The 26380-nt window shown below is 46.3% G+C and overlaps 1 protein-coding gene across 2 annotated transcripts; it reads left to right on the forward strand.

Annotated features, from left to right (window-relative positions):
- On the forward strand, positions 1-26380 carry snx2 (sorting nexin 2). 2 transcript variants are annotated; one of them, XM_023958810.2, is made up of 16 exons: positions 1-377; positions 5897-5996; positions 11070-11230; positions 12414-12480; positions 12756-12799; positions 12931-13072; positions 13726-13804; positions 15540-15615; positions 16954-17067; positions 17747-17840; positions 19484-19689; positions 19767-19910; positions 23769-23780; positions 24870-24950; positions 25039-25110; positions 25205-26380. In XM_023958810.2, exons 1-16 carry the CDS (start codon positions 279-281, stop codon positions 25253-25255), a joined length of 1542 nt encoding a protein of 513 aa, XP_023814578.1. In that variant the 5' UTR covers positions 1-278; the 3' UTR covers positions 25256-26380. The 2 variants fall into 2 exon arrangements, with proteins under 2 accessions (XP_023814578.1, XP_023814579.1); XM_023958811.2 differs by lacking the exon at positions 23769-23780.

Below are 26380 nucleotides of genomic sequence, written 5' to 3' on the forward strand. Positions count from 1 at the left end.
ATTGCACGAGGATTTTCTGCAGGGCTGGGTTTACTTTCCTGTGTTGAATTTCTTTCATTATCTTTTTTATATTTTAGGTGTTTTCTCGGATCGGTTTTGAATATAAAGATTTTCCTCAACATTCCTGAACTGGAATTTTTAAATAAAAGTTGGAGTGAGACCTCCTGTCTGAGCTTCCCATCCCAGAACCCCTTCGGTCACGTGACAGGGGCGGGCGCTCGTCCTGTCAGCTGACTGCGGTCTCGCGGCGCGTGTTAGCCGTTAGCGGTTGCTCGAACATGGCGGACTCAATCAGGGACCCTCCGGCGGAGAACACCGACTTCCAGGAGCTGGAGGACGGGGAGGACCTGCTCTCGGAGTCGGCTGCCGCGCGGGAGGTGAGTAGCAAGGGGGGGTTAACCCGAAGGTTGGTGGGGGGGCACTGCCGCAGGTGGACGGGGAGTCATTCAGGAGGGGCTGGTGTTGTGGGATTCAAGGGCTCCTCGTAAGTGGGTCGTTTTCCGACAAGGTTCGGGGGAAAATCCGGTTCTGTTCCGTTTTCAATGACGTGAAAGAGTCTGACCGTGACGTGACATGATGGTTCTGAGGGGGGGAAAACGCAGAATAGGTGAGTTTGCAGATGGTCAGGTGACAGTCACACAGGTACGGGTGGTGCCTTCAGGACAGGCTGGGAAAACGCGAATGTCGGCTCATTCGAGAACATTTCCCTTCAGTTGAACTCAGTAAAAGTCTTTTTTACAGCCGTTTGTCTGCAGGTGAGAACAAGGTGGATCTAAAGAGCTAAGATGAAGGGATGGAGTCAAAGGTCCGCAGGACCGAACTCATTGTTCCGGACTGACAGCTGAAGCCTGAACCCCGCAGACCGCTCACATGACAACATCCGACTATTAACTAGAAAATTACATTTCCTCTGCAATTCCACGGACATGCTGGAAGCTGGTGTTTGTTTGCTGAAACCTTAAATGACTTCCATGTTGTTTATGAATCCGATCAGATTCCCTAAAGTCCAGGTTCCACTTTCCGTCCATAGAAATTCTACACAAACGCAGAAGCGATCAGGAACCGCAGACTGGGACATCTACTGATGGATAAAAAGGAGAGTCCAGTCAGAACTGATCCGTGGAGCGGACTGATCCAAGTTCCCAAAAAGGGCAGAAGGATTTTGAACCTGTGACTGTAACGACCCACTCCCATGAAAATGACGTCTTTAACATCTTCTTGTGGCCTTTTTCTGATGACAGAGGACCTATACAAGGAAACTAAGATTGAAATTGCCTTTTCGAGTATTTCTTAATTCAAATTGTGGTGAATCAGGATCAGAAGAAGAATGCAGTTCGCTGGCCCCGCCCCCTTCTGAAGCATCCACTTGCAGTCAAACACATCCATGAACGCCTTTGTTAGGTTGAGGTTGTGAGGGGCTGTAAGCTTGCAGGACAGCATGTAAACAGAGAGCTCTCAGCAGGAAGGGAAGTGTGTGTGTGGGGGGGATTGCTCCATGTCTACAGTCCCATCCACAACTCAGAGGTGAATTTCTAATGCACTCCTGTCGCTCTGCAGAAACAATGTCCTAGTTTTTGGCTAATTACGGCATCATGGTACCCAAAAGACCACCGGGAACGCTTTGACAGCAGATCCAAAGAGGATCGGGGTGAGACTTTAAAATAGTTTTTTGCCTGAGCTGTGTTTTGGAGACATCAGTCATCTGAGATGATGCGGTGTAAGTACCATAAACATTCGGCCTGCAATAACTGTTCAGGGTCCTTTCGACTGAGGATGACATCACACTACGGTGGCCCCACTTGGACAAACGACGTAGCGTGGAGATCTGCTCGGGCTCTACATATTTTCATTTCACGTTTCCTTTTATAGCCTAAAGTTCTTTTCCCTCATAAGTTGTGTCTGACATTATTTGATTTTTTTGATTTTTGATTTGAAATGGTTTATTTCAAGCAATTAAGTAGAAATAATACACAACAGCAATATAATCATCATTTATACATTCATACAGAAACTAATCAAACTTAGGATAATTAGACATATTAATAAATATTGCTTGAAAGGGAGTGGAAGGAAGCAAACTTATATAATCCCACCCCGTTATTATTCTTTGTAGTGTTTATAGAGATTTTGCCACAAACAACTTTGTAAAAACATCTGTGGCTGTTAGAATGAAGCTGCTGCTCCACACAAGAGAACCGAGTCTCTGAGCAGAGCAGCTGGAGTCTCGTAGCTTCGTGTTCGCAGGCAGAGAATCACAGCCAATCACATAATGTGACGTCAGCACTAGTCGAAGGAACCCGAACGGTTGTTGCAGGCCGAATGGTTGTGGTACCTACAGCGGCTTGAGCAGAACAACACGGAAAACGGGGAGGTCTGCTGCTTTGTTGGCGCTGGGTTTCAGTGTCACGGTGGTCTGAACGTCACTGCCGCTGATGGAGGGAAGGGTGAAGCGGCTGCAGTCTCTGCCTCTCGATCATCTCATCATCTGAAGATTTCTGATCTGAAATGGCAGAGTCTGATTGGGGGGGGGGGTAGTTTCCACAAACGTAATCCTTGTTGAGCAATTTTTTGGATCGGCTTAACTTAAAGTAGATTTCTTCAGGTTTTACGGCGCCGTTCATGTGACTGATGCTGAAGAGCTCAGCCAAGTTTCTGCAGATCCTTCTGCTAACCCCCCTGAATGCCCCTCATCAGCACCAATGACCCCCCTGGTCAAAAGATGTCTGTTGGTTACGGTGTAGCCTCACACGTCTGACCCAACAGTTTCCTGAAATCCTGTCTGAAGATCAGAGATGTGGAGCTGAAGCTGCAGGCTGACCCTGTGAGTCGTCTTTAAGGAGGAGTGAGACCTCTGTGAAACATGATCTCTGATGTGTGGCTCTGAAGGGTGAAATGGTTGATGTCACACACACACACACACACACACACACACACACACACACACCCACCCATTATTGTGTTTTGTCATGTCAGCATGGCAGCTTTCATGGCTGTGATGATTGACTTCCTTGTGTGTTGCTGCACTTATGGCTATGTGTGTGTATCTGTGTGTGTGTTCGGTTTAAGTTGGTCTGTAGAAGTGAGTGCTGGTCCGTTAAGTTTCCTGAGGGTTTTCATTCTTTGTCAGTTTCGGCTCAAAGCTGGTTGTTTCTCTGTAGACAGAATCGCTCTGAATGTGCACAGGAAGAATAGAATTCATGAATAATTTAGATCATGAATCTTTAAATAAAGTGTTCAAACACACCAAAGCAGACCCAAACGTCTCCCAGCTGCTTCCTCAGGAGATCGGTTACAGATTTAGTTGTTCGGGTATTTGATCATTGGTGCACCTGACACATAAATGAGACACATACACATGTATGATGAAAATGACTCAGACTTCTGACATTATTCATTGAGCGGTGAGGTGGGGCGGCCATATTGACTGGAGTAAATGAAAAGATCGAGAGAGAGAAAGAAAATTGAATGAAGAGTGTTCGCTTAGTTCACCTTTGGGTCCACTCACCTGCCAATCAAAAAAACCCTCCATAGTGACACACGAGCATGAGCTTTAAGGAAAACTGACTCCAGCATCTAGTGGTCATTTGAGGAATTGCAGGAGTTTCTGGTATTTGTCCCACATGGGAACAGAACACGGGGGCTGGATGTCTCATGGTGCGTCTTTGGTAGCCTCACATCCTCAGGTCTGCAGGTGTTGGACCTCACCTGACAGATACACGCCATGCATCATCATGCCTGATCTGGAAAAACATTTGTTAGCAGCCACCTTGAGTCAAAGTGATTTAACAAAGGGAACTGCAGAAACTATGTCCTAGTTTCCTTTTCGTCATTAGTCAGATTTTCAGTATTATTTTAACTTTATAATAACAATTAAAAAAATGTGTTCAACTTCTTTTTTTAACATTCTAGATATTGTTAATGTAAAAATTGTATTCTTTTGTCAGAGGCTTTTGTTTTGAAATAATTGGTTGAATAAAAAGCTCTCCTGAAAGATGCTTTTGAATGGACGCATTTCGTGTGTGCGTGTGCAAGTGCGCCTGCTTGTGTGTGTGTGTACATGTGTGTGCATGGATGCCTGTGCTTTCCTGACCTGTTTGCTGAGTAAGGAGGGAGGAAGTTCCTGTTATCATCACTCACTTCCTTCCCTCTTGTTCATTCTTTCCTCTTTCTGTCCTCTCAGCTAACCCCACCCCACACCCCCATCACCCCCACCACCTGGACTCCAGTCGTGAACATTCATCACGATAATATTTTGTGGCCTCCACCTGCTGATCAGGGTTTTCCTTCATCTTCTCTGCTTCTTCAGAGGAACCAGCAGAGGTTTTCACTGAAGCAGGCGAAGGTCCTTTCAGGATCTGAGAACATCTGCACACAGAAGCTTTTATTGTGAAGTTTAACGCGGACACACAGGGGTTGACATAGCCCAGAAATTTGCACTGGCCCACAGGGCCAGTAGTTTTTGAAAGTTACTGGCCCGACACCGCGCACAGCGAGACCCGCCGCTCCGCAGGTGCTTGCAACTTTAGGGGGGTCCGGGGGCATGCCCCCCCGGAAAATTTTAATATGGTGCAATTTGGTGCATTCTGGTGACATCTAGCACTTATTTATACACTTTTCAATGACTAAAAATAGAGCATATCAAACTTAAATCTGCTCTAGTCTGTTTCAGATGTTTTGAAGAGAGCGCTGCAGTGTAGTAGTTAACACTAGTTAAGAAGTTTTCATGCTGCTTCTAATCACTGCTATTTCACATTTGTTCCTAATCAATAGTTAAGAAGTTTTATTGACTTTTTTGCCCTTAAGGTTCTGCTTTTTGTTACTGTTGCAAAGTTACATTTACTTTTTAGTTACTTTAGTTACCTTATTAAATTAAATAATTGAAAAATTAAATACAATTAAATTACTGAGATCATTCAGCTAACTAGAAATACTTACTGCTTACAGTGTTGTAAAGAAAAACAAAATTAAGTAGTTTGACCTTATACTCCATTTGAGTCTGAGATTCAGGTATTTTGAGTTGCCTTTGATTCTTTGACATTCAGCTTAAAGCTTAGTGCATACAGTTTCATCTTCAATGCATTCATTAAATATCTTGCTGTCCATACTACTAATTAATAACTACTAACATATTCCTATCTATTCCTGCCATGTCTTCCACATCTCTGACATGCTTCAGTCTCTCTTCAGTGACGGTGTTGGATTTATGATCATCGCGGTGAAAAACCACCAGGGGGCGCGCTGATATGTGTGTCAGTTTAAATATATCTGCCTAAAATGTAATAATAACCCACTGGCTTGTTCCTTCGTTGTTGCTGTTTAACATTGTTTAGTATTGAATTGTTACATTCAATAAAGTTTGAAAAAAAAATTGAGTGAGCACGTGCCGCGTGGTGCTCGGCAGTGACAGCCGCGGTGCAGGCGGGAGAGAAGGAGAAGAGTGATAAAAGGTTTCCCATAGAAACCCTTGAAGTCTGAACACAGGACTAGCAGAAAAAGTGAATTATAAAGACGAGGTAAATCTACACGTTTTCGAAAAATATACTTTATTGTAAAAGGTGAAAATTGTATTAATTGTTAGATATTTTAGTGGCCCGAGCGGACAAGTAAAAAATAAAGTCTTGTGGTCCGTACTGCTCGAAAAACAGGACCGGGCCAGCGGACAAATGGCTATGTCGAGCCCTGACACACTCTTATCTGTACAGAATGGTTATGGGTGAAGCAGCCCTGCGTGTTAGAACTGGTTTATGGTTCCAACCAAAGTCATTAGTTCCTGAAGCTCCTGGTTCTGGTCTTTGGGTTTTTCTCTGATTGTTTTGTTGTGTTTCTGATGTGAGGTTTGATTGTTTTCTATTGTTGTCTGCACAGTATGTCACTCAAATGTTGTTTGTGTTTCCAGTCTCAACCAGCCAGTCTGCCTGCTGTGGACATCAGCACCAAGTCAAATGGGCCGAAACAGGAATCACTGTTTGATGAGGACACGGAGGATCTGTTTGCAGGTAACCCGGAGATCCCTGTGGGGTTCTCATACTCCCCCCGTTCTCGTTTGTTGCTTAGGAACCTTTGGTGACGTTCTCGTGTGTTGCTCAGGAACCTGCTGTGCGGTTCTCGTGTGGTGCTCAGGAACGTGCGGTGACGTTCTTGTGTGTTGCTCAGGAACCTACGGTGACGTTCTCGTGTGTAGCTCAGGAACCTGCGGTGACGTTCTTGTGTTTTGCTCAGGAACCCGTGGTGACGTTCTCGTGTGTTGCTCAGGAACCTGCGGTGACGTTCTTGTGTTTTGCTCAGGAACCCGTGGTGACGTTCTCGTGTGTAGCTCAGGAACCTGCGGTGACGTTCTTGTGTTTTGCTCAGGAACCCGTGGTGACGTTCTCGTGTGTTGCTCAGGAACCCGTGGTGACGTTCTCGTGTGTTGCTCAGGGACGTGCGGTGACGTTCTTGTGTGTTGCTCAGGAACCCGTGGTGACGTTCTTGTGTGTTGCTCAGGAACCCGTGGTGACGTTCTCTTGTGTTGCTCAGGAACCCGTGGTGACGTTCTTGTGTGTTGCTCAGGGACGTGCGGTGACGTTCTTGTGTGTTGCTCAGGAACCCGTGGTGACGTTCTTGTGTGTTGCTCAGGATCCTGCGGTGACGTTCTCGTGTGTTGCTCAAGAACCCGTGGTGACGTTCTTGTGTGTTGCTCAGGAACCCGTGGTGACGTTCTCGTGTGTTGCTCAGGGACGTGCGGTGACGTTCTTGTGTGTTGCTCAGGAACCTGCGGTGACGTTCTTGTGTGTTGCTCTGGAACCTGCGGTGACGTTCTCGTGTGTTGCTATGGAACCCGTGGTGACGTTGTCGTGTGTTGCTCAGGAACCCGTGGTGACGTTGTCGTGTGTTACTCAGGAACATGCGGTGACGTTTTCGTGTGTTGCTCAGGAACCTGCGGTGACCTTTTTGTGTGTTGCTCAGGAACCTGTGGTGACGTTCTCGTGTGTTGCTCAGGAACCTGCGGTGACGTTTTGGTGTGTTGCTCAGGAACCCGTGGTGCTGTCTCGTGTGTTGCTCAGGAACCCGTGGTTAAGTTTTCGTGTGTTGCTCAGGAACCTTCGGTGACGTTGTTGTGTGTTGCTAAGGAACCCGTGGTGACGTTGTCGTGTGTTACTCAGGAACATGCGGTGACGTTTTGGTGTGTTGCTCAGGAACCCGTGGTGCTGTCTCGTGTGTTGCTCAGGAACCCGTGGTGACGTTCTCGTGTGTTGCTCAGGAACCTTCGGTGACGTTCTCGTGTGTTGCTCAGGAACCTGCGGTGACGTTTTTGTGTGTTGCTCAGGAACCCGTGGTGACATTCTCCTGTGTTCCTCAGGATCCTGTGGTGACGTTCTTGTGTGTTGCTAATGAACACACGGTGACGTTCTCGTGTGTTGCTCAGGAACCCGTGGTGACGTTCTCGTGTGTTGCTCAGGAACGTGCGGTAATGTTCTAGTGTGTTGTTCAGGAACCCGTGGTGACATTCTTGTGTGGTGCTCAGGAACCCGTGGTGACGTTTTTGTGTGTTGCTCAGGAACCTGCGGTGACGTTTTGGTGTGATGCTCAGGAACCCGTGGTGACGTTCTCGTGTGTTGCTCAGGAACCTGCGGTTACGTTCTCGTGTGTTGCTCAGGAACCCGTGGTGACGTTCTCGTGTGTTGCTCAGGGACGTGCGGTGACGTTCTCGTGTATTGCTCAGGATCCTGCGGTGACGTTTTTGTGTGTTGCTCAGGAACCCGTGGTGATGTTCTCGTGTGTTGCTCAGGGACGTGCGGTGACGTTCTTCTGTGTTGCTCAGGAACCTGCGGTGACGTTCTTGTGTGTTGCTCTGGAACCTGCGGTGACGTTCTCGTGTGTTGCTAAGGAACCCGTGGTGAGGTTGTCGTGTGTTGCTAAGGAACCCGTGGTGACGTTGTCGTGTGTTACTCAGGAACATGCGGTGACGTTTTCGTGTGTTGCTCAGGAACCTGCGGTGACCTTTTTGTGTGTTGCTCAGGAACCTGTGGTGACGTTCTCGTGTGTTGCTCAGGAACCTGCGGTGACGTTTTGGTGTGTTGCTCAGGAACCCGTGGTGCTGTCTCGTGTGTTGCTCAGGAACCCGTGGTGACGTTCTCGTGTGTTGCTCAGGAACCTGCGGTTACGTTCTCGCGTGTTTTTCAGGAACCCGTGGTGACGTTCTCGTGTGTTGCTCAGGAACCCGTGGTGACGTTCTCGTGTGTTGCTCAGGAACGTGCGGTAATGTTCTAGTGTGTTGCTCAGGAACCCGTGATGACAAACTTGTGTGTTGCTCAGGAACCCGTGGTGACGTTCTCGTGTGTTGCTCAGGAACCTGCGGTGACGTTTTTGTGTGTTGCTCAGGGACCCATGGTGACACTCGTGTGTTTCCCAGGGACGTGCGGTGACGTTCTCGTGTGTTGCTCAGGAACCCGTGGTGACGTTCTTGTGTGTTGCTCAGGAACGTGCGGTGACGTTCTTGTGTGTTGCTCAGGAACGTGCGGTGACTTTCTTGTGTGTTGCTAAGGAACCCGTGGTGACGTTGTCGTTTGTTGCTCAGGAACGTGCGGTGACGTTCTCGTGTGTTGCTCAGGAACCCGTGGTGATGTTCTTGTGTGTTGCTCAGGAACGTGCGGTGACGTTCTTGTGTGTTGCTCAGGAACCTGCGGTCACTTTCTTGTGTGTTGCTAAGGAACCCGTGGTGACGTTCTCGTGTGTATCTCAGGAACCCGTGGTGACATTCTTGTGTGTTGCTCAGGAACGTGCGGTGACGTTCTCGTGTGTTGCTCAGGAACCTGTGGTGACGTTCTCGTGTGTTGCTCAGGAAACGTGCGGTGATGTTCTAGTGTGTTGCTCAGGAACCCGTGGTGACTTTCTTGTGTGATGTTCAGGAACCCGTGGTGACTTTATTGTGTGTTGCTCAGGAACCCGTGGTGACGTTCTCGTGTGTTGCTCAGGAACCTGCGGTGACGTTCTCGTGTGTTGCTCAGGAACTTGTGGTGAAGTTTTCGTGTATTGCTCAGGAACCTGCGGTGACGTTTTTGTGTGTTGCTCCGGAACCTTTGGTGACGTTCTCGTGTGTTGCTAAGGAACCCACGGTGACGTTCTCGTGTGTTTCTCAGGAACCCGTGGTGACGTTCTTGTGTGTTGCTCAGGAACGTGCGGTTACGTTCTTGTGTGTTGCTCAGGAACGTGCGGTCACTTTCTTGTGTGTTGCTAAGGAACCCGTGGTGACGTTCTCGTGTGTTGCTCAGGAACCCGTGGTGATGTTCTTGTGTGTTGCTCAGGAACGTGCGGTGACATTCTTGTGTGTTGCTCAGGAACTTGCGGTGACTTTCTTGTGTGTTGCTAAGGAACCCGTGGTGACGTTGTCATTTGTTGCTCAGGAACGTGCGGTGACGTTCTCGTGTGTTGCTCAGGAACCCGTGGTGACGTTCTTGTGTGTTACTCAGGAACGTGCGGTGACGTTCTTGTGTGTTGCTCAGGAACGTGCGGTCACTTTTCTTGTGTGTTGCTAAGGAACCCGTGGTGACGTTCTCGTGTGTTGCTCAGGAACCCGTGGTGACATTCTTGTGTGTTGCTCAGGAACGTGCGGTGACGTTCTCGTGTGTTGCTCAGGAACCCGTGGTGACGTTCTCGTGTGTTGCTCAGAAAACGTGCGGTGATGTTCTAGTGTGTTGCTCAGGAACCCGTGGTGACTTTCTTGTGTGTTGCTCAGGAACCCGTGGTGACGTTCTCGTGTGTTGCTCAGGAACCTGCGGTGACGTTCTCGTGTGTTGCTCAGGAACTTGTGGTGAAGTTTTCGTGTATTGCTCAGGAACCTGCGGTGACGTTCTCGTGTGTTGCTAAGGAACCCACGGTGACGTTCTTGTGTGTTTCTCAGGAACCCGTGGTGACGTTCTTGTGTGTTGCTCAGGAACGTGCGGTGACGTTCTTGTGTGTTGCTCAGGAACGTGCGGTCACTTTCTTGTGTGTTGCTAAGGAACCCGTGGTGACGTTCTCGTGTGTTGCTCAGATACCCGTGGTGACGTTCTCGTGTGTTGCTTCAGGAACCCTTTGGTGACATTCTTGTGTGTTGCTCAGGAACCCGTGGTGACGTTCTCGTGTGTTTGCTCAGGAACCCGTGGTGACGTTTTCGTGTGTTGCTCAGGAACGTGCGGTGATGTTCTAGTGTGTTGCTCAGGAACCCGTGGTGACTTTCTTGTGTGTTGCTCAGGAACCCGTGGTGACGTTCTCGTGTGTTGCTCAGGAACCTGCTGTGACGTTCTCGTGTGTTGCTAAGGAACCCACGGTGACGTTCTCGTGTGTTTCTCAGGAACCCGTGGTGACGTTCTCGTGTGTTGCTCAGGAACCTGCGATGACGTTCTTGTGTGTTGCTCAGGAACCCGTGCTGACGTTCTCCTGTGTTGCTCAGGAACATAAGGTGACGTTCTTGTGTGTTGCCAAGGAACCTGCGGTGACGTTCTTGTGTGTTGCTTAGGAACATACGGTGACGTTCTCGTGTGTTGCTCAGGAACCCGTGGTGACGTTCTCGTGTGTTGCTCAGGAACGTGCTGTGATGTTCTAGTGTGTTGCTCAGGAACCCGTGGTGACGTTCTCGTGTGTTTCTCAGGAACCCGTGGTGACGTTCTCGTGTGTTGCTCAGGAACCTGCGGTGACGTTCTCGTGTATTGCTCAGGAACCTGCGGTGACGTTTTTGTGTGTTGCTCAGGAAACTTTGGTGACGTTCTCGTGTGTTGCTAAGGAACCCGTGGTGACGTTCTCGTGTGTTTCTCAGGAACCCGTGGTGACGTTCTCGTGTGTTGCTCAGGAACATACGTTGACGTTCTTGTGTGTTGCTCAGGAACCTGCGATGACGTTCTTGTGTGTTGCTCAGGAACCCGTGGTGACGTTCTCCTGTGTTGCTCAGGAACATACGGTGACGTTCTTGTGTGTTGCTCAGGAACCCGTGCTGACGTTCTCCTGTGTTGCTCAGGAACATACGGTGACGTTCTTGTGTGTTACTAAGGAACCCGCGGTGACGTTCTTGTGTGTTGCTTAGGAACATACGGTGACGTTCTTGTATGTTGCAGAGGCCACAGAGGAGGTGTCGCTGGACAGTCCAGAGAGAGACGTTTTGTTATCTGAAGGACCCTCCCCCGCCATCACCCCCATCACTCCGCCCATCTCAGTCATCAGCCCTCGCATCGGCCACGCCCACGACGACATGTTCACCCACTCTTCCTTTGATGAGGTAACGGCGCATTCACGTCGCCTCTCTTGTCTGTTAGCCATTTACTTTTATGACAGCAAGACGTTTGAAATGACAGCTTTCTAGTTACACATTTAGATACAATAAACATTGACTTTTGACCTTTAAAAAAATGTAATGTTGGGATTTTATCTACTTACATTTAGTGTACGTCCACACTTTCTGAAGTGCTTTTATCATTTCTTTATGTTAGACGTTAGGTCAATTCATGAGCTTTTAAAGCAAAAACAACTTTTAGAAGCTGCAAACGCTAAAGTTCTGAGAAGACCTTTGAGGTTACAAAGTTTTATTTCTTTCATTTTTCATTTCTCTAAATTGAAACAAAAATGGAGTTAACTTTGATCAAGTATTGTGATTCTGTTAGTATTTAGTTATTTTGATGTATTTAACAATTCAGGTTATATTAATATAATATATACATTTTTTAAGACAATAATACAAATATAATTATATTCTTTTTATTCTATCATTTTCCAGTCGTTAATAATCGTCCCTCCAGTCATATTGGATTTTTTTGTAGTCATCAGGATTCAACAGAATTTATTCCTTTTTTTTTTTATTTAAGCCTTTTCTGATCATTTGCAGTTTATCGTAAATTTACACTAAAAGTGTAAGAAAATTTCACATATTCTTCCCAAAACACGTCAATGTTTACCTTAGTTTGTTAAAAAGTGATTTCATAAAGGACAAACACGTACACCTAGAAAAGGGAATTGTTCAAATTTTCCTTGTTTTCTGAAGATTAAAGATTAAATTTCGAGTAAACTTTTTTCAAATTAGTTTTTTAAATGAATTCTTAAAGGTATATTTTTGTACACTGACCTTATATTTTCTGCTTGTTTGTTATATTTTTCCTCATTTATTATCCAGGTTATTGAAAAGTGTGAACTATGTGTTGGATTTTATAGACAGACTTTGCACACAGTCAAATAAAACGTCTATTAAATTTCTCAACAAAGGGAAACTGCTGCTCCCACTGGACTTTTATTGTGAAACATCTCTGTGTTTTCAGGCTTTGGTCTGAGGCAGAAAATAGTTCTGAAAGTCATGTGACGCTCTTGTTTCATAAGGATAATGGAAATGTCATGTTTGTTCATTGGAGAGGATCCGGTGGTTAGCGTTTTATTCTTACAGATGTTTATTGTTTTGCTGTTTTTTTCTGCAGATTGAAGAAGAGGAGGGCGGGGATTCTTTCGACATTCACATATCTGTGTCCGACCCAGAGAAAGTTGGTGAGTCCTGGAATTACCTGGAAAGTTCTGGAGCAATGAAATCATCTCAGTTTACTCTGTAACCCATCGGTTGGTTTCCTGCTGTTGATTGTAAATATAAACAGACTGTGATGCAGGCTGAGAGCAGAGTGCCCCCTGGTGGAAGTTTGTCTGACAGGTTCGGGTGGGCTCCTGGCATCAAACTGATCTGAAGATCTGATCTGGAACGTTTCCATTCCGTCCTCCATGTCAGGCTTGATGTACTGTGTGTCTAAGCTTCTGGTTTTGTTCTTCAGGTGACGGGATGAACGCTTACATGGCCTACAAGGTGACAACTAAGGTGAGAACATCCTCCATCCCTACGCAGGCAGAGCCTTCTGGGTTTGTGGTGGTTCTGAAAAGGACTTGTGTCCCTGCGGGTCTTCCTTCCCTTCGCGGTCTCCTCACCACCTCTTTGTCTTCGTGCCTCAGACCTCCGTGGCGCTTTTCAAGCAGAGGGACTTCTCGGTAAAAAGGCGCTTCAGCGATTTTCTGGGTCTGCACAGCAAACTGGCCTCGAAATACTTGCACATCGGATACATCGTTCCTCCTGCGCCGGAGAAAAGCATTGTGGGTACGTTGAGCTAGCCAGAGCTTCTAGTTACCTGAACGTCAGTCTCTGTGGCTGTCCTCCTGACTGAAGGACAGCGGGGAAAGGACGATGAAGATGTCAGGACCAACTGGTGCTTTAATGTGGAATCAGTTATTCTAGCAGAATCTAAACTAACTCATCTGTTCATAATGTTACATTTCAGAGTTTTAGCTGCTCTTTTAATTTTGTCTCTTAAAACTTAAGTGATTAATTTTGGGTGAAATCAACTGAAGTTTATTATTTTGAGTAGTTTTCCTCTCAAAACGATTCAAAGGTCGTTGATCCAGTTGTTTGTGCGAACATCCAAAACCCATTTTCTTCGTTGGCAGGAGCCACTGTAGAGGTCAGAGGTGAAGATGCTCTTGAAGCTTTTCTACACTTAATTACATCTGCTTGTATTGGAAAATCGTAAGAAAACATGTTACTAATAAAAGAGAAAAACAGTGGACCAAGTATTGGGCCCTGAGGTACCCCAACAGAGGCATTTAACCGATTTAAACTGATCAATGGTTACATGTAATGTGAAAAGACAGACAGGCTTTATCTGCAATCACACAGCGATGACCTCGTTCAACCAGCAGGCAAGTCAGATTCGCAAAGCTTCACGTTTGACATAAACGCCTCCTTTTCTTCAGGGATGACGAAGGTGAAGGTGGGGAAGGAGGACCAGTCGTCCAACGAGTTTGTGGAGAAGAGGAGGTCGGCTCTAGAGAGGTACGACGAAGACCAAGCCACAGCCATGCTAACCAGCCACAAACACCTGAAGCTGAAACTGATCCTGGTGCATTCAAGGACAGTGGGAGTTCATGCCTTCGCTCAAATCCACATTTTGAAATTACATAACTTGATTAAAAAAAAAAGGTTTTGATGAAAAATGAGCTGAAGCTTTTAGTTATCCAGAACCACAGACCCAGAACCCTGTCCTGAATCTGCCTGGACCCGTTTTTAAGGAACTCAGCTGGCAGCTGGTTCCACCAGTAAAGGGACGTCCAACAGCAGCTGGTAGGGTGTGAGTTAATGCTGATCAGCAGCTGTTCGTGGGGTCTCTGCATCGACATTTGGCCCGTTAGAGCATCACGGCCCAATGTTCGGTTATCACACTTTTTCTGACTGGACTAACGGATTGTTCCTGGAAATAAGAACCGGAAAAACCAGAACAACTGACAGAACAACAACTAAAGAAGAAGTGCACGTGCGTGCACGTTACACACCAACAGCAGAGCTTTACAGGCCGAAAGGTTAAACTACAAGTATTAGACACATCATTAACACAACATATCCTCACACCTGCGTGTGTGCGTAGGTGTGTGTGTGTGTATGTGCGCGCTGAATACCAAAACAGGAGGGAGGAGAGGGGGCGGGACTGACATTCTGTTGGCCTTTACCGAGGGGCTTTGATTGACAGGAAGGTCAGCCAGTGACAGCTGACGGAGCCCAGATCTGTAGAACTTCACGCTGATGGATGTACACACACACACACACACACACTGGTGAGGTTAATGAGGACAAAATTCCTAATTTGTAGAAAAGTTGAGTGTGGATGTCAAACGTGGTTCATGCTGCGAACAGCTGAGAAAAGGATCTCCCTTCTGTCCTTCACTTTGACAGTTTTCTTACTTCACTGAGGCTCCCAGCAGCTGCAGGTTTGGCGGCTCTCGGTCCTGATCAAATCTACGATCGTTGTTTCCTCACGGAGGTTTTTGGTCTCTCAGGATTGGACGGAGGCTGGGATGTCGGCCATTCATGGGTCAACTTTAGACTTCTTCCACATCTTCCTTGCTGACAAAGCTCCTGTTCTCACGGTTACTATGGTGACCTGATGTAATTAGTAAGACTATGTCAGACTATCCAGTGCTCTGGATTTTAATGCAATTCGGACGCCATACTTTTTTTTTTTAAATAGCAAATATAACATCACAGATTTACCAAAGTAAAAGGCTAATTAATATGAACATTTTACATAGACTATCTATTAATGGATCCACTCTGATGGTGAAAACTTGCATGAACTTGCATAAAAAAATTCATTTAAATACACGTTTTTCACAAAAAAAATTGTCCAAACGCAATGCATTGTGGTCTATGTTTGCCATTTTAGTAAACAATGAGGCACACTGGTTTTTCACAGACTTCTGGGCACTCCATTTTGGAATTGTAGATCTGAACCCCCCCAGAAAACTGGTGAATCCACAGAAGTGCGCTGAGTAGTGAACACAACCTTACTTTTTCCACAGAGCTTTTGTGATCCTTTTTGTGACTCCTTGTTTGCTGTGAGATGGTGAAAGTTGTGTGTGCGCATGTGAGCTGTTGAATCAAATTTGTTGTTTCAAACGGAAGCTCAGGAGCTGCGAAAAGTAAAGCTTTAAAGTAGGAGCAGCCATTTCTGAAGTCAAACTGGCCTCCAGGACGAGCTGCGCTTCAGTTGATCCGCTGGCTCTGTGTGTTTCAGGTATCTGATGAGAACGGTGAAGCATCCCATCCTGCTGAAGGATCCCGATGTGCTGCAGTTCCTGGAGAGCTCAGAGGTAAAAGCAGATGAGATGACAGATTTACCTGCAGGCCTGCTCATTATCACCCCACCTCTGGAGTGCGGCGGTGGAGCGCGCTCGTTACTTAAACGGCTCCTGCTTCAACGCTTCACTGCGGAAAATCAACACATCAGCAGGCGGAGCCGAACCCCCGCCTGCTGCCGGTCGATCTGCAGCTCTGCTCTGAAACTCCCAGAAGCTTGTTTGCAGGCACACTTGGTTTCCTTTTGGATTTGGATTTAGATTGAGCTCCCTTTTTTCAGCAGCTTGTGTGGGAAGCCTCGGTCTGGGCAATAATTTGAGGCTAGGTGCCTCAACAGAACTTTGGATTGATTTGGGTTTGGGGCGCTCAGAAATCCATGAAAACGCACGCTCTTTGGCACACTGTAACTCTTTACCCCGCAGCTGATTCTGACACGGAGAAAAGCGGCTTTTCATGGCGACTTTGCACCGTTATGCAACACTTATACTAACAAAGCTGAAAATGTTTTTGGACATGGGGTGCCAGCAGCCACCGCATACTTTCACATACAGTCTCATTTACAGTCAGCGATGAGACTCGAAGCCCCGACACTCACCCACAGACGGCATCTTCCTGTCCCAACACCTGAGAACAACCACGGAAAAATCTACTATCCGGCCTCATAAGACCTGCGGGCCTCTTTCTGGAGAAATGCTCTAAAATATGGTCCTCTTTAACTGCCCCCCCATCCCCAAAGCTGCCGTCTGCGGTAGGATTGTGTTGTGAGGCCTTCTCTCGTCCAGAATAAATAGCTTTGTGTCACGGACTTAACAGATGAATCGCTCGGACGCTACACCGAGCGTGTCGACCCTTTTGGCCCGCTTAATGAAACCAGAGGTGTGTGGGGTGGGGGGGTGCACTGCAATTTAAAGCTGTTTTTACACCCCTCCACTCATTTACCCTTGTCCCTTCTTTACGGAGGGCCCCGGGGACGGAGCGCCGCGGCTCCTGTTAAATTAGATGGGGGGGGTGGGGGGTGGGCGGGAGGAAAACCCAGCACGTCCGGAAAAAAGTAAACTTTTCCGAAATGAAGAAAAATGAGGCGGTTTCCAGATGGACGGGCCGCCGCTCTCAGGCTGACGGCGCCGGTTCCGTGTCGGTTTTTGCTGCTCGGCGCATAAAGAGGCTGCAGTCTCAGTGATTGGAGCTAAAACGTGGAAGACATGGCAATCAAGAGGGGGAGGGGGGAGATGGAGCAGGAAAATGAAAACTGTAAATGTAGAGCAAGTTACAGAGACGACCGGATAAATCGGCTAACACGACTGACGACACGACTGATTAACGGATGTCTGCTTGTTTGTTGTGTGCTTTAGTTGCCGCGGGCCGTCAACACTCAGGCTCTCAGCAGCGCCGGGATCCTGAGGATGGTCAACAAGGCCGCCGAAGCCGTCAACAAAATGACCATCAAGATGAACGAGTCTGATGCTGTGAGTGGAGGGGGAGGGGAAGGGGGGTCCCAGGGACAAATGCTCCTCCAACCGTGTTGCCTTCACATGCCACTCTCACGCATGTTGTCGTTTGCTCTGTTTTGTTAGTTGTTGTACTTTAATTAAAGCGGTAGAAGCCTTTTAGATCAAAACTGGTTCTGGTGAAAACAGCAGCACAAAAGGATAAACCAAAGTCAGAAGGAGTTTGAAAAAAAAAAAGGGTGAAGATATTTAGTAGGGCTGCATGATATGAGGAAAACTTGCGATATTAATGATCAGTATTGCGATGACGAAATAACATGCGATACATGAAGAAATAGCAAAACAACCAAAACATCATTTTCATTTCACTGGAACAGTTTAATTGAAAAGAGTCAAAAAAGCTGAAATTATACTCTAAATGACCCTCGTCTACATAGGAGGCGAGTATCTAACATAAGTCGTCCATCTGATTGGTCAATTACATACATGGATTTATTTGATTTTTTTTTAACACGTCAAGCTGCCATAAGATTGTTTTAGCACATTTAAGGTTTATTGCAATTTCCACCGTCTTTTGCGATATGCGTATTACACAGCTTGAAAACCATCGCGAAAACAATAAATATGCGATTTATTGTGCAGGCCTAATATTTAGTGTTGAGAAGCCTAACTAAATTACAGTGTGTTTGTGTGTCAGTGGTTCGAGGAGAAGCAGCAGCATTTTGAGAACCTGGACGCCCAGCTGAGGAAGCTTCATGCCAGCGTGGAGTGTCTGGTCTGCCATAGGAAAGGTGCCTCTTCTACTTTCTGCTTTGGTTCTTTTACCCCTTTTATACTGTTGGGGTCAAATATGACCTGCTTGGAAATTTGACACTAGTAAAACCGACCCTAAGGACCCTTTTTGGACTCGATTGTTCTGACTTTTTCCTGAGAAAAGGCTAAATATATTTCAAAACGACCTTCTCCTTGCTTCTGACTCCGGCCTACTCTCCATCCTCCTCTTCCTCGATTTGAGCTCAGCCTTCGGTACCATCGCTCATACCATCCTGCTAGATAGATGATCCGCCATAGGTGTCACAAACATACCTCTCAACTGGTTCCACTCTGTCCTCTCAGACTGCACCCAATTAATTCAATTAAAACCATTCACTTCCCACACAGTTCCTGTCAGCACAGGTGTTCCCCAGGGCTCTATCCCGGGACCCTTGCTTCTTATCATTTACCTTCTACCTCTTGGTCCAATTCTTTTCTATATACAAGATTCACTTCCACTGTTAAGCGGATGACACCCAGCTCTACATCTCCACCAAGCTGAATTCCTCTCTTCCTCCCACTTCCCTCCCCGACTGCCTTCTTGTAATAAAATCCAGGTTTACTGCAAATTTCCCAAAACTAAATTATTATAAAACCAAACTTCTCCTGATAGGCATTAAATACATTATAACCAGCATCCAGAACCTCTCCATTCTTTTTGAAAACTCCTCCATTTTCCCCTCTCCTCTGGTTAATAGTCTGGGTGTCATCTTCGACAGCCCCCTCTCCTTCTCTTCACTCATCAGTAGCATCACCCAATCTGTCTATTTTCACCAACGCAGCATCCGTCGTCTTCGCCCTTCCCTCAGTCCTCATTCTCAAACCAGTGGAATGGTCTTGTCACTTCCCGCCTGGATTACTGCAACTCCCATCTTTTTGAACTGCAATATGTTTAAAACTCAGCTGCCAGATTTATCAGTCAAACACCCTCTGTCCATCACATCACACCTGTTCTGCAGCAGCTCCACTGGCTAACGATAACACACAGAATTACATATAAAATACCTCTCCCAACTCTTAAATCCATCCACAGCCTTGCCCCCTCGTACTCGTTGGATCTCGTTCATGTCGCCACATGCACCTGTACCCGTAAATCCTCCTCCTCCCTCCATCTGGTTGTCCCCACTGCTCGCCTCGTGACTATGGGGAGCAGAGCTTTCAGCTGCTCTGCCCCCCCGGTTCTGGAATCCACTACCTCCTGACCGCCAAAACATTGGCTCTCTCTCACAATTCACCAACAAACTAAAAACACACCTTTTCCAATGTGCATATGTACCCCCATAGTGTGACATTCCTGCATATTGTACTGTACATCTTATTGCTTTGACTTTTACTATTATGTACAGCGACCTTGGGTTCCTAGAAAGGTGGCTAACAAATGTATTATTATTATTTCAAACTTTACACTTTTAGACGCTACAATTGTATGCCTGCTCAGACTTTTAGGTGTGACCTATGTCAGATATCTACCGGGGGTGGGATTGGATCGATGGCTTTGTGGTGTGGGGTTCTTTGGTTAAATAGTAGTTCTGGGTTCTATGCCTCACGAGGAGAAGGGTGATGCCAACATGGAGACTCTTTCAGAGCATACAAGGTCAGATTTGACCTCCTTCTTTTGCAGAGTTGTCTGTAAACACGGCACAGTTTGCCAAGTCGGCGGCCATGCTGGGAAACAGCGAGGACCACACGGCCCTGTCTCGAGCTCTGTCCCAGCTGGCTGAGGTGGAGGAGAAGATCGACCAGCTGCACCAGGACCAGGCCAACGCAGACTTCTACCTCTTCTCCGAGCTGCTGGGCGACTACGTCCGCCTAATCACCGCTGTCAAGGTACGTGCTTCACGGGGACGTCTCCATCTGAAGAAGACACCAAACCAGGTTTACAATGACCATACATGTGTGTTCAGGGGGTGTTTGACCAGCGCATGAAGACGTGGCAGAAATGGCAGGACAGTCAGATGCTGCTACAGAAGAAGAGAGAAGCCGAGGCCAAACTTCAGTTCACCAACAAACCAGACAAACTACAGCAGACCAAAGACGAGATCAAGGAGGTGAGGAGGCTGCAGGGACTCGAACCACAAACACCCAAGTGGTCTGCTTTCCTGCAGAGTAAAGTGTCACACTTCTTATTTTAAGATTGAGTAACCTGCACAGGATTTCATCCTAATCATCACAGCTGCTTCATGCTTTCAAATAAACACTTAATTATCCACTCCCTCCTCATTACGCTTCCTGTCAGCTGATGAAGAAGGAATGGTTTCATAAACATCTTAACCCTCAATTAAAAAAAAAAAGCTTGGATGATATGTTCCCTGTTAATATTTTTGTCTAAGTCTAGTGGAAATAACTTTTGATATATTCACATAATAACTTCTGCTGCTGAGACCCAATTCTTTTATCCAGTTTGCGTCCTTCACCTTTCCTTTACCGCGTAACATTTGCTGCTGGATGCTTGTCCAAAAATGTCTTCATAAGCTTGATGCCCCCGCCACGTGTGGGAGGAGCCAGAAGTTTCAGCTTGATCGCTACATGGAAGCATTGACTGTATATCTCATTACAATGCGTGGAAGACACGGATGATGTGAGATGTTTATTAATTGGGAAGAGCTCTACAAAAGCATCGGTAACCGCGTCTCCACGTCTCCATGACGTCATTCAGAGACTCTCCAGTGCGCTGAGCTTCACTCCTGCTGCCGCAGCTGCGTCTGAATGACGGCGCTCTTAGCGCTACTTTCATCCGTTCGGCGACTTGCTGTCCTGCATTAGTCCATAGATAAAGTTAGAGGCAGTTTTTAGTATTGCCTCCATACAAATAAAAACATATCATAAAGTTCAGGAGGAGAAGGATCAGATTCTACTCCATGTTGGTTTTAGACTCCACCCGCTGATCGTGTTTTTAACACGTGACGGGCCAAAACTGAACCCCTGATTGGTTAGTTGACTGGCCGATTGCTGCAACCTTCAGATCGCCTCGACCCCAGCTCGGGTCTGCACGCTGACTTAACATCAAAACGGAATGCCTCTGACCCGGGACTCACGTTCAGTGTGACCGCAGCTTTAATCTAGAACAGAATGTAGGGTTTCTGCTGCGCAGTTTCTAAATTACCAACGGGAACAATAATGTTTACCATTCCAAAACTCAAATGATGGGTTTGCAGGTTTGGCTTCATCCCGGTCAGTCAGAGGAACACGGCCTCTGGGCCACGCCACAGCAGATGACCACGCCCTCCTTTTAGAAAAATCATAAAATCGGGTATTTTCAAATTCTTTCCTGTTGTGCTAATCTGAACTCATCTTACCTGTAGCCTGAGGGGGGAACTGACACCACAGCTACCCATAATGCATTTATTTGTACCCAGTGACGGACAGCATGGAAGGATTTACTCTGAAGTCATCAAAACAAATATTTCAACTTCATCTTTGCAGTTCTGGCAGAGTTACACAAATTAATTCTGTTAGCTGAGGCCCAGTTTAGATTATCAGCACACAAGAGGCAAATTTTAAACCTAAATGAAATGTTTGGATTTTTTTTTTTTTGCTCATTAATTTAATTCATTGTCAGTTTTAGCCGCTGCTTTCATAGCTCTGTAAAAAACAAGCCAACAGAATAGTTTTTGTCTTTAGCCTTAGTGTCTGAAAGGTTCCGGCTGCAGGTTTTATTTCGGGTCTGATCCTCTTAATGACAGCCGTGATGTAGTCACGTGCGCTCTGACGCGCCGCGCTCGCCTCAGCCGCTCGCTTCGGCCGCTCTGCTCCGTTCAGGTGAGGCAAACTCTCGGCTCAGTCATGTGAAAACCTCGAACCAGAGCAGAGTTGAAAAGTACTTTATTAGGCCGTGTTGAAGCCGTCACTGAACAAATTCACGTCTGCCGTCTGTCAGGATCCGCGCTCGCTCCCGTCCTCGCCTGTGGCGCTGTAGCTGTCAGGAGCCGGGTTTTTTTGAACCGGGCAGTTTTGAGTGGAGGGGGGAATGTCAGAGGCTGCAGACCGGGACAGAGTTACAACCAGCATTTATTTGAGCCGCTGTCAGGAGTCCGCTTCAACAAAAAACACACTCAGGCTTTTTCTGAGGGCAGAGATATGAAGGCGGAGTTTTACTTCATGCTTGCAGAGCTTCTGCAGCTGCAGGAAGAACCCCCCCACCCACCAACCCCCACCGGTCTGCAGGTCCAGATCAGTCCGGTCTGGACCTGCAGACCTCCTTCAGTTCAAATGCATTATCCCAGAACATTTACAGAGGAATCTCAGTGCAGCCCTTTAGTCTTTTCTTAAAGGGGCAAATTTCCCAACTCTCTTTGGACGAGGGGGTGGTGAGGAGGAGGGACTACCCCCCCCCCTGAAGAAATACCAAAATAATGCCATGTACTTTTAATTTGATAAACCTATTCACCCATTGTTTTACTTCCTGTCTTTGCTTGCATCATTTTATGTCTGTAGTGAAAAAAAAAAAAGAAAAAATTTGAGTTTGCAATCATAATTGGTTCATTTCAATACCAGAACTTTGACAAAAGTTCACGCGCTTTCTAACACTTTTAGATACTAAACCAAAGCTCTGTACAGTCATAGCCTTCAGAACTTAGGGAAACTTTAAAAGTGACAAACTCTGCCAAAATATAATGAATAGAAAAACAAAGAACCCTGAAAAAAGGAGAACTTTTGCTTTCCTCCATGTGTTTTAACCTTCCTCATGAAAAGGAGGCTTAAGAAGTGGGGTAGAGAAACAGGATTTTTGTTTTCAAAAATCGGTTTATCTCATTTGATTTACAGATAAATCTGTGCAACTCTCATATCAAATATTTCAGACTAAAGCCACAATGAGGTGAATCGTAGGCCTTTGTGAGGACAGTCAGGAGAAGGCCTCCATAGAAGCTCACAGCTTCTTCTGTGGAGAAAATCTGAATTCTGCTGTTGACAAAAACTATTTAAGGATGATTCCTGAGAAAGTTTAGTGTTTATCTTCGCCACAGAAAGCTTGGAATCACCTTCTTTTAGGGCTCCAACTTCTTCCGAAGATCTTCCCCATTTTAGCATGTAACGCCCCCTGTGGGTTAATACCTGCAGCTACAGCCAGAGGACAGACCCGAGTCCTATTTCTGTTTTCTTGTTGCTATTCAATTTCGGTTTTACATGTTAAACTTCTTTTTTTTTACTCTATATGAACATCCTAACCCTCTAAAGCTCTTTAGTTTGAGTTCATCTCAGTTAGGTGCAGGTTCTCTGTGGAGGGGGGTAGCACCTCTGTAGGCAGTGGTGCCTTGCTTCAGGATTTTGGGGCAATAATAATTGTCCTTTTTCATTTTTCTTTGGAGCTGGATTTAAAACTTCAAGAGAGCAAAGCAGAAGAGAACTGCATGTGTTTGGGCCGTAGCTTTCACCGTTTAACGTCTTCAGACCTGCCGTTCACAGGCGTGGAGCTCACGTTTTGGGTTTTATTCCCACAGTAGTGAATGCTGCTTACCTGTGTCTACCTGTGGAGCGGGTCACCTCACATAATAGCTCAGGTCTGACGAGGTTAGAGTAAAACAGACGGATAGCAATCAAGCTAAAGCGGCTGTGATGTGTTTCTGTTAAAAGACGAACAGCGGAAAGGAAGATCTGAAATGGTTCGGATGTAAACGTGAAAATCAGCTTTGACTGAAGGTTTTCAGCTGCTGTCAGATCTTACACTGCAAAATCGAAATGAGTCATAATCTACACCAGATTGGAAGATGCTCTTTCAATGAGCAAAAAAAATCTGCCAAAAAGGGAAGAAAAACAAATTCTAGTCACAAGACAAAAAGTCTTTTTACTTTCTGAAGAGTTTTGTTTCCTTTCTCCTTTTGCTCATGTTTCCTCTTTGATTTTGTTTTTGAAACTGCCTCCTAAATTTTGTTGCGTTCTCCCTGCCATGCCTGCCTGCCCGCTACCAGGAGATTGAGGAGGTAGGACCCGGCCCGTCTGTCTGTGTGTGCTGTCTGTCCGCCTGCCTGACTGCCTGCTTCCCGCCTACATCTGTCTCTCTGCTGCATTCCAGTCCCGCTTTAGCCTCTTTCAGTTCAATCTATGGGTTGTTTAGTTCTTTAGCTGCTCAGTCGTTTCATCCTCGTTCTCCCAGAAAATCCCTGAGATTTGATGACGTTTGATTTACTCTAGAAAATCGTCAGGAAAGGATGAAAAAAGCCATTCAAAAAATGTAACGTGGCTCCCCGCTCCATTCTGATGGATCCACCTGCAGACAAATCCATCCATGAACGCCTCTGAGCTGGAATCTGGATCCAGACTGAACGGCTGGACGGCTCCAAATGTTGCTCGCCGGTAATGTTAGGTTGGGGAAGTGAGGGCCTGTAAGTTAGTGAGAGAGAGAGAGAGAGAGAGAGAGAGAGAGCGTGTAAACTGAGAGCTATCAGCAAAAAGGAAGGGGGGGGGGGGGATGCTCCACATCAACAGTTCCACCCACAACCTAGAGGTGAATTTCTAATGAACTCCTGCTGCTCTGCAGAAACTATGTCCTAGACAGTTTCTTTTTATTAAAAGACCACTGGAAACGCTGAAAAAGGATCCAAAGATGATCAGAGGCGGACTTTAAACCCGTCTTCAAGAACCCAATCACCTCTTGGTTCTCAGGTGGATCACGTTAGGTTTCTGTTTGCCAGGAGATTTTTAACTCTCCAACCGCCGCTCCCCTTTTGTGATGGATTCTCAGGACATTTGAGTCCAGTTTTGGATCCAGAGGACCTGGACTTTGATCTGCAGGAGGTTCTGAGGAATCATGTCTTAAGATCTTCTGCAGACCTCCGGTTCTCCTCGGATGGTTCTATCTCTCCACAGCAGAACTTTGGGTTTTTTCTCCCTCTCCTCTCGTTTTTCTAGCCCTACTAGCAGCTGATCAACTGGATGAGCTGATGCCAGGTTCTGACTGGCTCAACAGACCCGACCCGGGTTGAGCCCAGCATCAGCCTCTTCTTTGGGCTGAGAGCTGCAAAGAAATGAGCGGAACTTCACGATCTTCCTCTCCTGTGCTTGTCTTTCAGCTGGAGGGGAAGGTCCAGCAGGGCGAACGAGACTTTGAGCAGATATCTAAAACCATCCGCAAAGAAGTCAGCAGGTTTGAGGTGAGGAGGAAGGAAAGGCTGTGTGGTAATATGTCTGCCTCTTCAAGGATTCCAGCTTTAATGGATTCTTTTGAATCTTCTCCTCCAGAAAGACAGAGTGAAGGACTTTAAAATGAGCATAGTTAAATACCTGGAGTCACTGGTTCAGACTCAACAGCAGGTAAGCTCCTGATCCGGTTCCAGACCTCCGCGGTCATGGTTGTTGAATTCATCCTCCTTACATGTGGAATCATGTCATCTTCTCTGACCTGCAGCTCATTAAGTACTGGGAGGCCTTCTTACCCGAGGCCAAGGCCATCTCATAGTCTGCACACCAGAGAGGCACTGAAACTACACTACCCACGATGCACCTGACCTCTCCAGACCTGCAAAAGAGTGAAGCGGCAGCAGAGAGACTTCCCAGCTTTCCAAGACAAATGTTCATCATCCTGTGTGATTCTGCGTGACCTCCGTTCACGGCCTCCATCATGACTCTTTTCTTTTTCCCTGGAAAAGATGAAAAATGGAGGTGTTTGTTTGATTTACCTGAATTATGAAGAGCAAGTCCACATAAACAACACTGTTGTTTCACGTTTGAAGATACTGGTTGTAATCGAATGCTCATGTTTCAAATGTTGTGTTAAATCGACCAAATCATTTCTTTTCGTACATAATTTTACCCGTCTTCAGTTTTATTTTAGATGAAGGTTTTCACAGCTTTTACTCGAGCAGCTTTTCCAGTCACTACATTACCCATGAGCACTGGCAGAGGAGGGCTGAAAAACCTTACTCAGCAAACTTTTAAACCTCAAGCTTGAAGTTTCTTTCTTTTCTGCCCAGCAACATAGTCCTTGTGTTCTCTGATTGGCTGTTTCAGATGTCTTTTGCCCCAGAACATCTGGCAGCTCCACAGCTGGCGATGAAAGTCTTGCTGTCTCATTATCTTTGTTTTTTTCCCCCCTCTTGTATCAGCTGATTGCTCTCCACACTTCCTCTCTGACTTTCATAATAAAAGGCAGCATTGTTACTGTATGACTGAGTTACTTTTCCTCCCTTTTTTCTGTTATTGTAGCAATCAGAATCTGCCTGCAGTCTTTTTTATCTCGGGTCCAGATCGTAGGATCGGAGCAAAACTCAAAACTGAACGGGAGGGGTGGCGGGTGGTCATGGGACAAGGGGTGCGTCTTTCCTGATTTCTGTCTCAAAGAAAAAAGAACGCAATTTCATATTTGATCAAAACTGAACTTTTCAGGTTCAAATTTTTCTCTGCCTCCCTTCAGTCGTCTTCATCACTGATTTCTGCCTTTTTTTTAACGTATGTATCCTGTCTGGTTCTTCTTTGCTATGATTTGTCTTTGATTTGCGACGTGATTTTGTTTTTCTTATTTCGAATGTGACATTCCTGCAGCACAGCTGATGGACAACTTTAATAAAGGAATAAATGTCCTCAA

This window comes from Oryzias latipes, chromosome 9 (genome assembly GCF_053564925.1).
Source record: "Oryzias latipes strain Hd-rR chromosome 9, Olatipes_Hd-rR_3.1".
Classification (NCBI taxonomy): Eukaryota; Metazoa; Chordata; class Actinopteri; order Beloniformes; family Adrianichthyidae; genus Oryzias; species Oryzias latipes.

What these genes read in the sequence shown, in the direction of transcription:
- snx2 (XM_023958810.2), top strand. Translation starts at nt 279, where the DNA reads ATGGCGGACTCAATCAGGGACCCTCCGGCGGAGAACACCGACTTCCAG. An exon ending in CACGGAGGATCTGTTTGCAG is followed by an intron (nt 5,997 to 11,069) that starts GTAACCCGGAGA and finishes TGTATGTTGCAG; the next exon opens with AGGCCACAGAGGAGGTGTCG. An exon ending in AGATGAACGAGTCTGATGCT is followed by an intron (nt 17,068 to 17,746) that starts GTGAGTGGAGGG and finishes TTTGTGTGTCAG; the next exon opens with TGGTTCGAGGAGAAGCAGCA.